Source organism: Quercus suber, unplaced genomic scaffold (genome assembly GCF_002906115.3).
Source record: "Quercus suber isolate HL8 unplaced genomic scaffold, Cork oak 2.0 scaffold_267, whole genome shotgun sequence".
Lineage (NCBI taxonomy): Eukaryota > Viridiplantae > Streptophyta > Magnoliopsida > Fagales > Fagaceae > Quercus > Quercus suber.
The window spans coordinates 810,167-825,352 of NW_027069723.1; the positions used below are offsets into that span (position 1 = coordinate 810,167).

The following is a 15,186-nucleotide window of genomic DNA, read 5'->3' on the forward strand; positions in this document are numbered from 1 at the left end:
AAAAAAAAAAAAATTCTTGGTGGGTACGAGTAACCTATGAAAACATTTTAATAAAAAAAAAAAAAAAAAAAAAAAAAAAAAAAAAAGGAGGCTTGACAAAATAGTGATTTAATAAAGTAATAAGGTGGTGTAACTTTTATTTTTATTTAATAAAAAGTAACAAGGTGGCTGTAACTTTTAATATGGCTTATTAAATGTAACTTGAACCCAATTGATTTGAAAATAATATATTTCACAAAAATTATTGTTAACTCAAGTGCTAATATTTGCCAATTAGTTTTAACTTGAATGGCATTACTATGTAAAAAGCCTTATATTAGTAGCATATTTAGTCCGCTCTCTTTTATTAGGAGAATAATGATTCAAATTCCTTCTCTCTCATGTTTGTAATTATTGAATTATTAACAAAAAAAATGACATCTCTTTTTCTTGTAAGAAAAGTGGAGCGTGACACCTTCTAAAGAAAAGGCTAGAGGGTGATACCATGAGTTTAAAAGTCACTAGTTGTATGTAATTATTATTATATATAAAAATCCAAATGCAGTTAACAGCTAAATAGACCCTAAGTATTCATTTAACATCTATATCATAATATTGTGGAAGCAGCAACTAATATTTACAAGAACCCGTTTACCCTTTGAAACGTCTCTAGGAAGATTCCAAGTTAGCTTTACTTTTTGAGTGGTGGTAACTTTTATCAAGATTCAATAATAAATGTAATCTGAACATAATCAATTTGAAAATTTTTTTAATTTTTTAAAAAGAAGTACCCACCAAGTTTGATTTATAAAAAATAAAATAAAATAAAATAAAACACACCAAATTTGACAATAATCAAATGTCTTCTATCTCTACATAATATAATAACATATTAAAGTCGAATCCCAATAAAAAAATTAAAATGTCCTTCCAATGACACTGTCAAGTGTTTTTATATGTAAATTTAAAAAGCAAAAATATTATTTTAGTTTTTACATTTTGAGAGAGGTTACAACTAATTTAGTCTTTATATTTTGATAGCAATCAATTTGATCTATGCTAACTTATAATCAATTTAAATTCATGAATATAAATTTTAAAATGCAAAAATACTATTTTGGCCTTACATTTTAGAGTTACAATCAATTTAATCCCTATATTTTAATAGCATTTAATTTGTTCCATATTATTTTTAAAGCATAAATGTACTTTTGATCCCTACATTTTGACCTTATTTCTGTATTGGTCTCTACTTTTCTATTTTAACGCTTTTAGTCACTAAAAAAAAAAGTTCTATTTCAGTCTCTATCATTACTCACTTAATAAAAATATCCTATGTGGCAAATGAAGTGCATTGTTGGCACACTAAATGTTGATATGGCGAATAAAATAATATTAAAAATGCCACATCAGCATCTAAATTTTTTTAAAAATAATTTATCAATTTTAACCAAAAAAAAGAAAAGAAAAGAAAACAACGGAATTAAAATTCAAAAAATTCGTAATTTTAGATCTAGGTTCATAATAATATTAAAAATTTGGGTGTGTGTTCTTATATTTAAATCTGGGTTTGTGTTCTTGTTGAAGATGAACCCAGATCTAAATTTAAGTATTTTTTGAATTTTAATTCTATAGTTTTATTTTTTATTTTGTTAAAATTGATAAATTAATTTTTTTTAAATTAGATGCTGATGTGGCATTTTTAATCTTATTTTATTCATCACGTCAGCATTTAGTGTACTAACAGTGCACTCTGTCTGCAACATAGGATATTTCCCTTAAGTGAGTAATGGCAGGGACTAAATGGAACCTTGTTTTCATTTAGGGATTAAAAGCGGTAAAATAAAAAAATATGGTCAAAATATACTGACCAAAAATGCATTTACGCCTATTTTCAACTTACAATCAGCACTTTTACACGTCAAAAAAAGCCATATCAACATTTAATTTTCTTAACATTTCTCGGTAACCAATTAGGTTTTGGCTTTCCTTTTCTCAATTTTCTTTTTCTGTACTGTCTTGCAATTTTTTGGTAACCAAACATTATCACATGCTATTAGGCTCACCACCACTAAACCCAAACCAAGCTACCACCATCCCAAATCACCACCACCCACCTCAACAGTTTAGTATACTTAGCGTAATGGTCACTCTACAAGTATAAGTATTTGTGGGGTGTGGGAGGAGTAAGAGTCGAGATTCAAGTCTCCAAAAAAGAGTTTCACACACATACACACTTAGATTAGAATAAAGTATAATTTCTATCTTATATAAAAAAAAAATTATAAAAAGATTCAACTAGAATTTATTATGTTTCCATATTAATATTATGAAAGTATACAACCTATTGGTTATTCGGTGGAAAATTATTGAATACTCTGAGAGTACCATAAATGCGTATACTTCCCTTCTCTCACATGAATTGTGGGTCCCACAATAAATTTAATAAATGAGACTCACAGTTATGTGAGAGGGGGAAGTACGCATTTATGGTATTCCGGGAGCTGTATACAATATGGATGCTACTGACTACACCGTGTTTGTGCCAATTATTATTATTATTATTATTATTCTTATTATTTTGATAGACTCTATGCCAATCATCTCAATATGTGTGCTGTATTTTTTTTAATTAATGTTAAGATAATTTAATTTAGGTAAAATTATCATAAAGTGACAAGTAACTCACTAATTATTAATATAAGGGTCCTATTAACGAATGTCATTAAGACATTTATTAATGGAAAATTTTAGAAAATTTTGATACAATTTTCAAAGAAAATATTAAAAGCCAACTACAAAAAAAAAAATTAATTTTTTTAATTTTCCCATAAAAAAAGTTTCTAAAATTTTTTCCTAAACCTATGCCTTTATTGCATCCAGCCTAAACTTTCCCTTAATATAATTTCAATTTATTTACATTTTTTAAAGGTTATTTCAATTTTTTTTTAAGAGAGTTATAAATTTTTTTTTTTTTTTTTTGTAGTCCTAGCATACTCTTCTTAATGAAAATTGCTAAAGTCACAAACTATTTTACAAATTTTTTACAATAAAAAATATGTAGAAATTAGTTTGTGACACAATCATTTATAATAAAAAATTTAATTTTTAATAAGTTAGATTTGTGGAGAGAAATAACAAAGATTTATTTACAGGAAAAACACCGCCGCCACGAGAAAAAAATAACTGTTTTCTATAGACTCGTCAAGAAATTGTGGGAGAAATGGAATATCAGGACCTTTGTTCTCTTTAGCCTCTTTCTTCAGTTTTTTCTGCTTTTTACTGCATCCATGAGAAAGAAAACGGCAAAGAAATGTGTTACTTTCATAATCTGGTCAGCTTACCTTCTGGCTGACTGGGCTGCTAGCTTTGCTGTTGGATTAGTCTTTAACACTGAAGAGAAATATGCTTCTGCTCAAGACAAAGGGAATGATGCCAAAGGGGCTGAAGCTGATACTGGTCTTCTTCTGGTGTTGTGGGTACCTTTCCTTTTATTAATGGTCGGTGGGCAAGACAGAATAACGTCTTTCGCTGTGCAGGATAATGAGTTGTGGCATAGGCACTTGATTTGGCTCTTTCTCCAACTCTGCACCACTGGTTTTGTGTTTATTCAATCAGTTCATCAAAACAGACTGTGGATCCCAACACTTCTCTTGCTGCTTGCTGGAACCATCAAGTATGCTGAGAGGATCGTTGCGTTGTATCTTGCAAGTTCGGATAGCTTTGGAACATCCGTACTTAAAGATCCGAATCCAGGGCCCAACTATGAGAAACTAATGAGAGAATTCGAGCACTATAAAGATAGCGGTGTTCCTGTACAATTTGTAATTTTCAAAGACACAGAGTCCCGGGTCATCAAATATGATAGATTCAAGTTGAGTGACAATGAACTGGTGCAGTATGCACATCGCTTTGCAAATATATACAAGGGATTGATTGTCAATCTCATGTTCAGCTCCCGTGAGCATAAGGAGAGTCGAGAATTCTTCTCTAAAAGAACAGCAGAGGATGCATTGAGAATATTAGAGATCCAGCCCAACATATTTTATGATCTTCTCCATACCAAGGTGGTGGTGGCGAATTCCAAATTAGGAAAAATGGTTCGGTATATGTCGTTTGGGTTTGTTGTCTCTGCATTGGCACTCTTCCATAAAAAAGACAAGTATGGTTTCAAGAGCTTCGATCTGAAACTGACCTACATCCTGTTCTTTGGTGTCTTAGGCCTGGATGTGGTTACACACCTCCTATGGATGTTTTCTGACTGGAGTACTGTTTCTTCTCTTGGCAAGTATGCAAAATATTTCCGTCTTGCCAAGATCCAATCCAAAATCTTCAGTGAATTACTTAGTCTGAAGAGGCCAAGATGGAAGGAAACCAAAAAGTCGAAGCCAAAATCGAAGGAATCAGAGGAAGATACCACGGAGGCATCACAAAAAAATTAATTGGCGGGAGGCAAGTACACCAGTAATGTTTAAAAGGTGGTCTGAAACTCTATCACAATTCAACTTCTTATCATATTGTTGCAAAGAAAGTAGTTCAGAAAGTAGAATTATGATGACAAACATGCTTAAATCTATGCACATTAAGGATTTTATAGAACAGAAGAAAAATGACCTTTTTCTGAAGAGAAGCGTGGTGTCTCCGCCATTACCTGAGAAGCTATGGGAATTTATCTTCGACGAGCTGTTAGAGAAATCCATATCTGCTCATGATGATGAAGAAGCCAAGAGAATAAGCTCAGCTAGAGGAGATTGGATTCTCGAGAATGGTGTCTTCTTTGAAGATGATGACAGTAAGTTAAGTCGATTAATGCCTTACGTCAAGGATGTTGCTTATGATGAAAGCCTTCTATTGTGGCACATTGCTACTGAGCTGTGCACCAAAAATCTTCCTAGTGTAGGCAGCCCTTCTGATGATGATGACGAACGCATGTTATGCATGTTTAGTCGGTGGCTCTCAAATTACTTGATGTATCTTTTATATCAGCAACCAAATTTGATGTCGGAAGTGTCAGGCATTGCAAAACAAAGGTTCAGGGATACCTTGGCCGAAGTGAAAAGATTCTTTAGACAAGGATTGGAACTAACGGATCTGGTGAATAAACCGGAAAAGGCTTATCAGAGTATTTATGGCGTAGACACGAGTCTCGAACCTGCTCTTGTGAAGGGAAATCTATCTAAGTCAGCACTTTTTGATGCAACCAGGTTGGCAAAAGAGCTTAATTCGTTGGGCAAACAGAGATGGATGGTAATGAGCAAAGTGTGGGTGGAATTGTTGTCATATGCTGCAAGTCGTAGCAGAGGAAATGGCCATGTTCAACAACTAAGTAAAGGTGGCGAGCTTCTTACTTTTGTTTGGCTATTGATGGCTCAATTTGGGTTGAGAGAGTCTTGGGTTGAGACCCGTATCCGCACAAGGCTGGTTGTTAGTAAATGAGTATATTTATATATCTGCAGCTTATGTACTGAATAATAAACATTCCCTGCTTGGTTTCTGTGGTGCTGCTGTTGATATATATGCACCCACCAGTACTCCAGGGATGTAGAAAACTGTTAAATTTATCTCTGATTCATCAATATATAATAATAAATAAATTTCAGAGAGAATTTGGGGTGTTTGATTTATAGTGTGCAACTACAAAAAATGCATTTTATCATTGATTCACATTGAAATTTGCCCAAAATTTTCATGCCTTCATTGAACCATTCTTGTTCGGTACACCTTTTTTTGGGCCTTGAAGAACTAGGCCTTGAAGCCCAATCCTGCAAAAGGGACATGCCTTTGGAACCCCAAGCCCAATGGGATCAAAGAACTACACCACATGGTATTGGGTTTTCTAGCCCAACGAATCATCAAATAGATTGAACAACATTTTTTTTCCGGCCTACATTGCCCAAAAATGAATAAGAGGCCTCATAATTTTGGTCTTTAATGTATATAATAATAAAATTCATATAATAATTATATATAACAAGAATAGTATTTTTTTTTTTTTAATTTTCATTCAGCTAATGGTAATTTATTTAGATTTCTATTATTATATACTTTTTTTTAATGAAAAAATTATTACAAAAAACGTACAAACTAATGTGAAAATGAATGTAAATGATATCACTTTAACAAAATAATAAATCAATATTAAAATTTTTTTCTTATAATTGGTGACCCAACAATTTGTATGACATATATAATTCGTAATACCTATATAATAAAATTTATAATATTTTTAGCATCATTCAATTTTTTTTGGCCTTCTTAAAAGTTGGGCAAAATATACAACATTACAACTCAAATTAAAAATATTTGTTTTATTTTTTAATTGAATTTCTTAGTGATGCTTTTTTATCTCAGTTGGATATATATCAATTTCAAATGCATAAAATTTTTTTTGGAGGTGTATAATTTGTAGTTTGTAGCATTTACATATGTGTGTGTATATAATTTTTTGAATTATGTTGGAGAGATTTTAGCATGGTATTATTTGAGTTGTAGCAAACACAACTCCCACCCAAATTTGAACAAAATACCCACAAAACCATTAACCAAGCACACCTCAAACTCTTTCTGTCAGAAAATCCCCTTGATCGAACCTTAAGCTGTGGCATCTCTTCTGATTTCAACCCATCCACTCCTCTTCTCTTCCCTCCTCCTACTTCCACTCATCTTCTTCACCATCACAAACAACCCCAACCCTCTTTTCTTCACCAATCTCTGTCTCAACAACAATTGTTCTTACAACAACAAATACAACATCAGCATCAGCATCATCATCATCAAAAGCAAAATGACCCTCTTGCCCCTCCATCTTCTTCCTCGTCTTCCACGATGTAAAAGCGAGTGACCCTTGTGACCCACTCGTCCTCTCTCTCCAAATCTCCCACCATTTACCAATTCCACTCGAACCCACCTCCGCAATTCGCCAACTTGCAAAACCCATCTTTTTTTTTTCTCTCTCTCTCTTTCTCTCCGTAAAAATGATTTCATCATTTAATGGAAGGGTCAGATGGAAGGGTTGGGTACTTTCATCGGATTTGACGAGGACACCTACCGCGGGTCATGGAGCTTCGATCAGAAGCATGGAAGGCCTGATAGTAGTTGCTATGTTGGTAGTTGGAACAAGGACCTCAAGATTCAGCAAATAAGTAAATAAAATTTTCTGGGCACTGAAGAACATGATTGCTCATGTTCTAGTGAAGAACACATCTTCCAAAAATATAATAAAAAAAAAAAGATTTAAAAAAAAAATCCTCATAAGTTTATTTTAATTTATTTTTTCTAATGTGGTTTCTGACATGGCATGGGTGATGAATGCCACGCTGGATTTTTAATAATTTTTCATCAGTCCGTTAGTCACGTTAGCTATTTCCGTCTGTTGGCTGACGAAAAAGACTAAAATAACAAGCGTTAATTGGTTTAGGAACTAAAAGTGGTAAAATAGAAATATAGGGACTAAAATAGAAATGACCTCAAAATGTAGGGACCAAAAGTGCATTTACGCCAAATATTAATTATTTTAAGCATAATGAAATTTTAATATCATTTTTCTAAGATTTATATGAGAAACAATTGGTTTTTTTTTTTTTTTAATTTTTTATGTGAGTAACAATTGATTTAAAATATGGCATTTTTACTCAAATTTAGTTGTTTTAGCAAAATTGAAACCATGTCCAACAAAAAGGGGAAAATTTTTTTAGTAACACACAATGAAGAATGTAAAAAAATATAATTGAAGGATATGTGCATTTTTTAGTAGGCATGAAACATGCCTACCTATATTAGCTATTATATCATGCAATTTTCAATTTGTAAACACACATATATATAGTATGATCAAATCATTATACTACTCTTAGTGTATTTATATTTTGTCTATATATAAAATAACTAAAAATCACAATTTTTTACAATGAAATTGATTGAAATATCTTTTTTATACATCGATAGTTGGAGGTGGGAATCTAAATCTGAATGTTTCTATTAGAAATTGAGGTGTCAATCAGTAAGTTACAAAATTTTTGGCAAAATTTATCAAAATATTGGAAAAAAACTAATAATAAGTTACGTTGCACTGTACATCATGCTGGAACTCAACTAGTTTGATTAATTACTTATCTTTCATATTAACTCTCATAGCTTTGTATTTAAATTGCAAATATTTATTTTAATTATTAATATGAAAATGCTACAACAGAGAATAAGTATTAAAATCTTACAAATAGGTCATACCACAAAAGGCTTGGTGGCTTTGGCCCATAAGTCTTCCCACACCGAGAGAATCTTTGGATTAGTTTAAGAGAGCCCCTATGTATCTGTGGTGTGCAATTTGGTTATACAATTTGGTATTTGTGAGCCTATGGTTCTCCGGTATTTGTTAGAAAGAAATCTCTTGGAGGGTGTTGTACGATAGAGAAAATTTCTCTTTGTTTTAGGTAGAGTCCCTAAACATTTATTTGTGAGGGAGAGCCTATTAAGTGTATTGGGGCTCAACTTATGTGAGAGTATCTCAATATACCATATTTGAGTCTTCCAAAATTGTTAGTGAAATCATCATTTATTACCTATAGATATAGGTTGTTACTAAACCACTCAAATTTCTAATGTTCTCTTTTGTCTATGATTGTCTATTTCTCAAGTTCTCTTTGATCTTATTATTTATTCGGAGATTTTTCTTAAGCCCATAATAGTTTTAACAATCAATCTTGGTAGTTGAACTTTTGCTATTTACAACACTAAAAGTTGAGGGTGCCCTAAATGGATATCTTCCTTTTGCAATAACAAGATACAATCTTATTAATTATTAAGATAGTATACCTTAAAATATGTAAATCTATGACCATAATATCAAGTGACTTACTCATTAAATTCATACTATCTAAGTTTCAAGAATTTTAAAATTACACTTTATCTAAGATAATATAAATTAGCCAAGATCCTTGTAATTTAACTGACATCACCTAATATTTCCAATAGAGATGTCCAATGTGAACCCCACCTTCCCTTGTTTACCTATCAATTAAAAAAAAAATCAACTAAATATATCCCACAAGACAAATTCACAATATGGCCTAAGACGGGCCAAAAATTTTATAGCATAAGCCAGAGCGCTCATGAGCTAAGCCTCAAAAAAACTCTAATAAAAAACCATAACACTTTTATATTAGATCAAGTCATAATCTAGATCAAACGTAGACTAAGCTCCACATAGCTCAACACCCATAACCATGTATATAACCTAGTTCAACTTAGTACATAAAAAATTAATGTGAGATTGGGCAGACACTTACCCATCACACATTTATCCAATTCATGTTCAATGGCATATCAATCTAAGTCGACAAGCATAAATACCTTCCCACTTTCTTATCTTTTTCTTTTCTTTTTTATTTTGTGTTTGAGAAGATATGTTTGCATGCACAATGGCATAACCATAATTTGATGAAATAATGGGACATTTTTTTTTAATCAAGAAAGGTGACATTCCTCTAGAAGTTATATATATATATATAGTAAAAGTTCTCGATGAGCTCCAAAGCTAACTGAGAAACTAAAGCTAACTTAGAAACTCAATTGAGATGTATCAAAGAATGAATTGGATTCTTGCTCCTGTAAGTATTGATTATTGCTTCCACAACATTGTGATATAGATGTTAAATGCATTACTATTGCGGCTATTTAGTTGTTAAATAGTATTTGCATTTTTTAATTGATAATTACACTCAACTAGTGAGTTTTAAACTCATGGTGTCACCCTCTGGCTTTTATTTTTATGGTGCAACCTGTAACACCCCAACCTAATTACATAATTAACTTATGAGTTTATATGCATGTTGTTATCTTAATTACTTTTAAGTGCATGAAACTTTGATTTTGTGATATTATAGAAGATTTATGCTATTTTTTTAATGTTGTAGAAAGAAGTTATAAAGGTAGGGATATATATAAAAAGTTATATTATTGTGTGGGACTTTCTAGATATATATGCTTATAAGGGGTGAATATTAAAATTACCAAAAGTTGGAAAAGGTGGGTGTGATATTTTTCTTCCTAGCATCACACGTATGCCACCCCCAAAGTCAATGCTCTTATCCTTCTTTTGCTGCTCCAGAACAGGTTCTAGGTTCATCTTTCCTTGTTCTTTTTGTTCTTTTCCTTTTGCTCCTACACGGCCAAACCTCTCTCTCTTTCTCACCAAAAATCATAGAAATCTCACTCTAAAGAAGAAACTCAAGAGCCTAAAAACTATAATTTCATCTTCAAAGTGTGAGGGTAAGTAAATTAAACCTCATTTGATTTTGTGTACTTGGATAATATGATTGTTTGTTTATTTTCATTCTTTATCCTCTGTTCTGATTTTTAGGCTGAACTTGTGATTCTGTTTTTGTAAGTTGAAAGAGTGATGGTGTTATGGTCTATTGGATGCTTATTGGGGTATTTTAATAAGTATTGTATAGGTATAAAAATACCCAGATGAAATTAAGGTCAAATGCTATTTGTTGATGATTTTAGAAAGAATATGTGCTGAAGCTGTCACTGTGACAGATTCGATGTTTACAAAAAGAAAATTCTGTATTAAATCATTTGCTGTGAATTAGGATGCTAGAAGTAGTTTTTATGAACTCTAAGACATATATGGTTGTTATGGAAGTGGTCTCACAGCAATTGGATGAGTAGAAAAATAATGGTTTAATTTTTAAGTTGCATGAATTTCTGCCAGGACAGATTTGAACACGTTGTCTTGTATGATTTTTAATAAATCATAGTTTTATGCTTTGAATCCGAAATTTTTATGGTATACACTGGACATACAGGGGAGTAGTTGGATAAAATTTCATGACTTTTGGATGTGTTTTAGCGGCCCATTCGTATTTTACAAATGGGGCTTTTGCTGCTGTAATGACCAGTAAACAGGGTAGGATAACTCTGACTTTGTGGATTAAATTTTGAAGCTAGGTTGAATGTTTTGAGCTATAATTTTATATGCTCATTCTTTGGTATGTTTGAATCATATATAAATTTTATGTCTTGGTTTCTCTATGGTTTGGATGCATAATGTGTTTGATGATTGTATCATATGCTTTGGGAACTTATTGTGATGGGAATTAAGATTTTCTTAAGTTTGAGAGTTAGGATATGATTGGGGTATAAGTTTAAATGCTTAGGAAGAGGTTGTCAATAATAAGTTTTGGTTTCTCATTTAGGTGACGAGAACGAGAACACGGACACTTGAGCTCCTCTTGTACAATCTCTCGCGTCTTCGGCTTTCAGGTAAGGGATTTGAGATATGTGCTTTTGATAAGTATAAAGATTATTTCAAAAGTATTATGTATTAAAACTTTTTAATTAAAGATATTACATATAAGCTGGTTTAAGTAAAATATATGTTCGTGAGTTGTGCAAGCTTATATACATGAAATTTTAGCATATTGATGCATTATCTATATCACGAACATAATATTTAAAAATGAAATGGATATGCTATTATTATGGAATATTATGCAAAATAAGAAATTTTAGTATAATGTATAAGTATGGAAATATAGTGTTCGGGTTATTCCATTGTTATGTTCTGAACTCAGCCAGTAGGGGTTAATTATTGGCTTTCCATGGAAAATGTTATCTGTTTGGCCATTTAAAGTAGAGGAAATGGGGTTGCCCGTAACTCTAATCTGAACAAGGCCTTCTCCCCAATGTGTACGGACGGCGGGGAGGAATAAAACCTTGAGGAGATGTGCCATCAGGCCTCTCAAAGAGGACAATATCATACACACAAGGGCAACCAAATGTGATGAGGCCTTCTCTGTACAGACTTATCAGATATGGAATAACCAATATGTCATTAATAGCTATATTATGTGATTGATCATGAGAGAATGATTTTATTTAAATGCATTACGAAGTTAAAGGCTCTCATGAAAGAAAAAGTTTATAATGAAACTTTTATAGTCTTTCTAAAAATAAGATAACAGAATTATGTTTATGTTCTTATTATGCCCTTTTATTATTATATGAAGGGGAAATGAAGTATTTTATTTGAAAGTTCATACGTTATTTTAAGAACAACGTGAATAGTATGAATCTGTATTATCAAAGCTGCATATCCATAAAATATTTAATTTACATGCATTCTTATCAAGGGCCCATGGAGCTTAAAAACCTTACTGGGCTTCGCAGCTCACCCTTTTATATTTCAGTGCACAGGTTCTTCCTGGAAGCAGCGAGAGTATTAGAGGTGGCAAGAATTCGGTGTTTTCTCGTTTCTTAGAATGTATAGTTAGCTTTTGTTGTACAGTAGTTAGCTCTTTTGTTGTATAGGATGAATCAAGATGTACTTGATTCTTGAGCACAGATGTAATTCAGTATCTTAGTTTGTTTAAAACCCCGGTTGTATGTTTTTGGGGTTAGGTTTGTAATAAGAGTTTGCTAAACGTTTAGCTATGTAATATTTGCATGAATACCTGACATTTTAGCCAAGTGGTAATCTTTCCAAGTTCAAAGGAAATGAAATTTCAGGTTTTCATCATTTTTGTATATTGTGGTTTTATGTTAGAAAATAAGCAGGAATTCAAGAAACAAATTCTTGATAAGCACTTTTAGATCAGGTTGGTTCGTGTTAATGTTGAGGTAAACTTGATATTAACATGCCGGTCATGCTCTAAATCCTGAAGTACAGGTTTGGGTCGTGACACAACCTGTTACACCCCAAACCCAAAAGGGGTCCAAAGTATGAGAAATAGATCCCAAAGGTACTTGTAGATTTCATTTTTGACAATTCAATCTAAACAATTCATTCCAAGTACTAACATCAAGAATTTTCATAATAATTTCATTAAAGGTACTCCCAAAGTAAGTCAGAGTTTTATGCAATAATTACAATGACCATTGGCTACAAAAGAATGGAGGTCTAAATACATATAATTACAAATCACTAACTTGTCCCAACAGTGGAAATAAAAGTTATCACCACTATTAAATACAAAAGAATGAGTCAAACCTTCTCTAGGATGTACATCATCTAAAGATCGTCATCACAAAAGTACAACCTCCATTAGTACTACTAGCCACAAAAAGCTGTCTCAAAATAATTGTTGCCAACTTTGAAAAATTTTGTAAAAGAATGGGATGAGACAGAGCCCAGTAAATAGCGTGATTAATGGAGGTAAGGAAAATGCAAGTTTCATGATAATGAGCATTTTACAAACACATACTATCATTTGCGAATTTCTGATAGGCCAAAAACGTATTGACCCCTTGTGATTAAATTAATTAATTAATTAGCCAAGTTATTAATTAATCAATTTAACATGCAAACGCGTGGTAGCACAAACAAATCACCAACAAACTAATTATGCAGTGAAAAATAAATAACACAGTGATTTATTTACGAATGGGAAAAAACCTGACGGCAAAAACCCCATCGGGTGATTTTCAGGTCACCACTCCCGAAACTCCACTATTATCACAACAAGTGGTTACAAGTAAAGGAATCCCAAGTACCTTACCAACCTACAGTTGAACCCTTACCCCAATACTCAATTGGACTTGTTCTATAGTAATAGTTTCCCCTTTTGATGCACAGCTCCCAAGTACATGAATAACCAATGTGCGGATCCTAGTACGCGACTTCAATCACCAATTAGAAAGAGTTGTTGGCTGTAAAGTTCTTCAGTTCATCCATGATGAAGATCAAAAAGATGCTTGGTTACAAAACCCAAAGGTGCACATACACAGCAACTTCTTCACAAGAGATGAACTAGGGCATAACTTTGTCTCCGGTCACAATTTGCTTGAACAGAGTTTGCTCAATGCTTATGCAACTTGTGAACTCTTTGACGGCCCTTAAAACAATCTTTTTATATGTCTAGGGTTAGGAGAAAAGAAGGCCCAAAGACACATCCACGGATCCCAAGAAATCAGACCAGAAATTCTAATTTTATAAACCTCGACAGATGGAAGCTGTCGAGAAGTGTTCAAGCAGGTGTCAAGCCACGGGCTTGAGACAACTTCTTAAACCTCGACATATGCTAACTGTCGAGCTAGTTGTCAAGCTTTAGTAGCTTTGCACTTTCAGCTTGTTTTCTTGGATAGACTTGAAGGCTTCAACACTTGATCTTGAAACATGGTTTCTTGTCAAAGGATTAGCCAATTACACAAAAGAATGACATATGTTCTTAACAAGTGAACCACATATGTCCTAAAAATTTCCATTTAATTTCTGTAAAAATAAATTTCCTTAACATCATGAAAAGAATGATAAACACAATGTAGTACCAAGCTTCCCAAAGTAACTATGAAATTACATATTATTCACTTTGAGCCAAAAAATATCCAATATTATTTCAAAACTAGAAACTGCACCCAAAGCCACATGTCAAGGTGCCACAAAGATGAAAATGTCACCAAGACATACCGCCATGGACAGGTCAGAACCAAAACACACTTGCATGATATGTACCTCTTTTGGCTTGTGGTTTATCAGCCCTGCCTAGCCTTACCCACACTCTCAAGAATTTATCAATCCCCTAATGGGTAGCAAGGGATAACGCACCATGTAGTACCTCTTTTGCATGTAGTTTCTAGGCCCTGCCTAGCCTAACCCACACATTCAAGAATTTACCTCTTTCCCCCATTAGCAGCAAGGAATGACGTGTCACACAGCGCCCTTTTGCATGTGATCTTTTGGCCCTATGGCAGTGGCCTCACCCACACACTTAAGGATTTACCTGCGTCATGCAAAGTGAAAGGCTCTAACCTGACTCTTCGTCACAAAGACAGAGTAATCACATGTCACAAAGACATGATAATCACCAACATCATAGCACAAGGGCAAACCCACATCAAAAGCTCACAAGTAAAATGTAGTCAAAGTACATAGTTTACTTCTAAGTAGTTTCATAAGATATTTCAATAACCAAATATCTACAATATTTTCGAAGTCCTTAAAACCATTTCTTGTAAAAATATTTTACATCAATCTCCCAAGTAACAAGACAAGGTAAGCATCTTTAAATTTTCTACTATAGCATAAAATCCATGAATTCATTATCAAAGGATTAAATCAAAGATGCTCATATTTTCCATGTCAACAATTCATGCATTTCCCCATATGCAATATAAATTATAATGCACTTTCATAAGTAATCATATATGTAATGGACTATAACACGAAACCTTTTAGGAAAAATATGGTTTCCATAAACAATTTCCCAA

The 15,186-nt window shown here is 32.8% G+C and overlaps 2 protein-coding genes and 1 long non-coding RNA gene across 3 annotated transcripts; all 3 read left to right on the plus strand.

Annotated features, from left to right (window-relative positions):
- The first annotated feature begins 3,269 nt into the window (after nucleotides 1-3,269).
- On the plus strand, nucleotides 3,270-4,421 carry LOC111994133 (uncharacterized). Its single transcript, XM_024025988.2, has one exon. The coding sequence runs from the start codon at nucleotides 3,270-3,272 to the stop codon at nucleotides 4,419-4,421; it is 1,152 nt and encodes a 383-aa protein (XP_023881756.2).
- A 121-nt stretch (nucleotides 4,422-4,542) lies between these two features.
- On the plus strand, nucleotides 4,543-5,415 carry LOC136070888 (uncharacterized). Its single transcript, XM_065781460.1, has one exon. It carries the CDS (start codon nucleotides 4,543-4,545, stop codon nucleotides 5,413-5,415), a length of 873 nt encoding a protein of 290 aa, XP_065637532.1.
- Nucleotides 5,416-10,042: 4,627 nt separating this feature from the next.
- Nucleotides 10,043-12,499, plus strand: LOC112036594 (uncharacterized). Its single transcript, XR_002885695.2, has 3 exons — nucleotides 10,043-10,245; nucleotides 11,178-11,244; nucleotides 12,171-12,499. It is a non-coding gene; the product is annotated as an uncharacterized LOC112036594 (long non-coding RNA).
- Nucleotides 12,500-15,186: the final 2,687 nt, after the last annotated feature.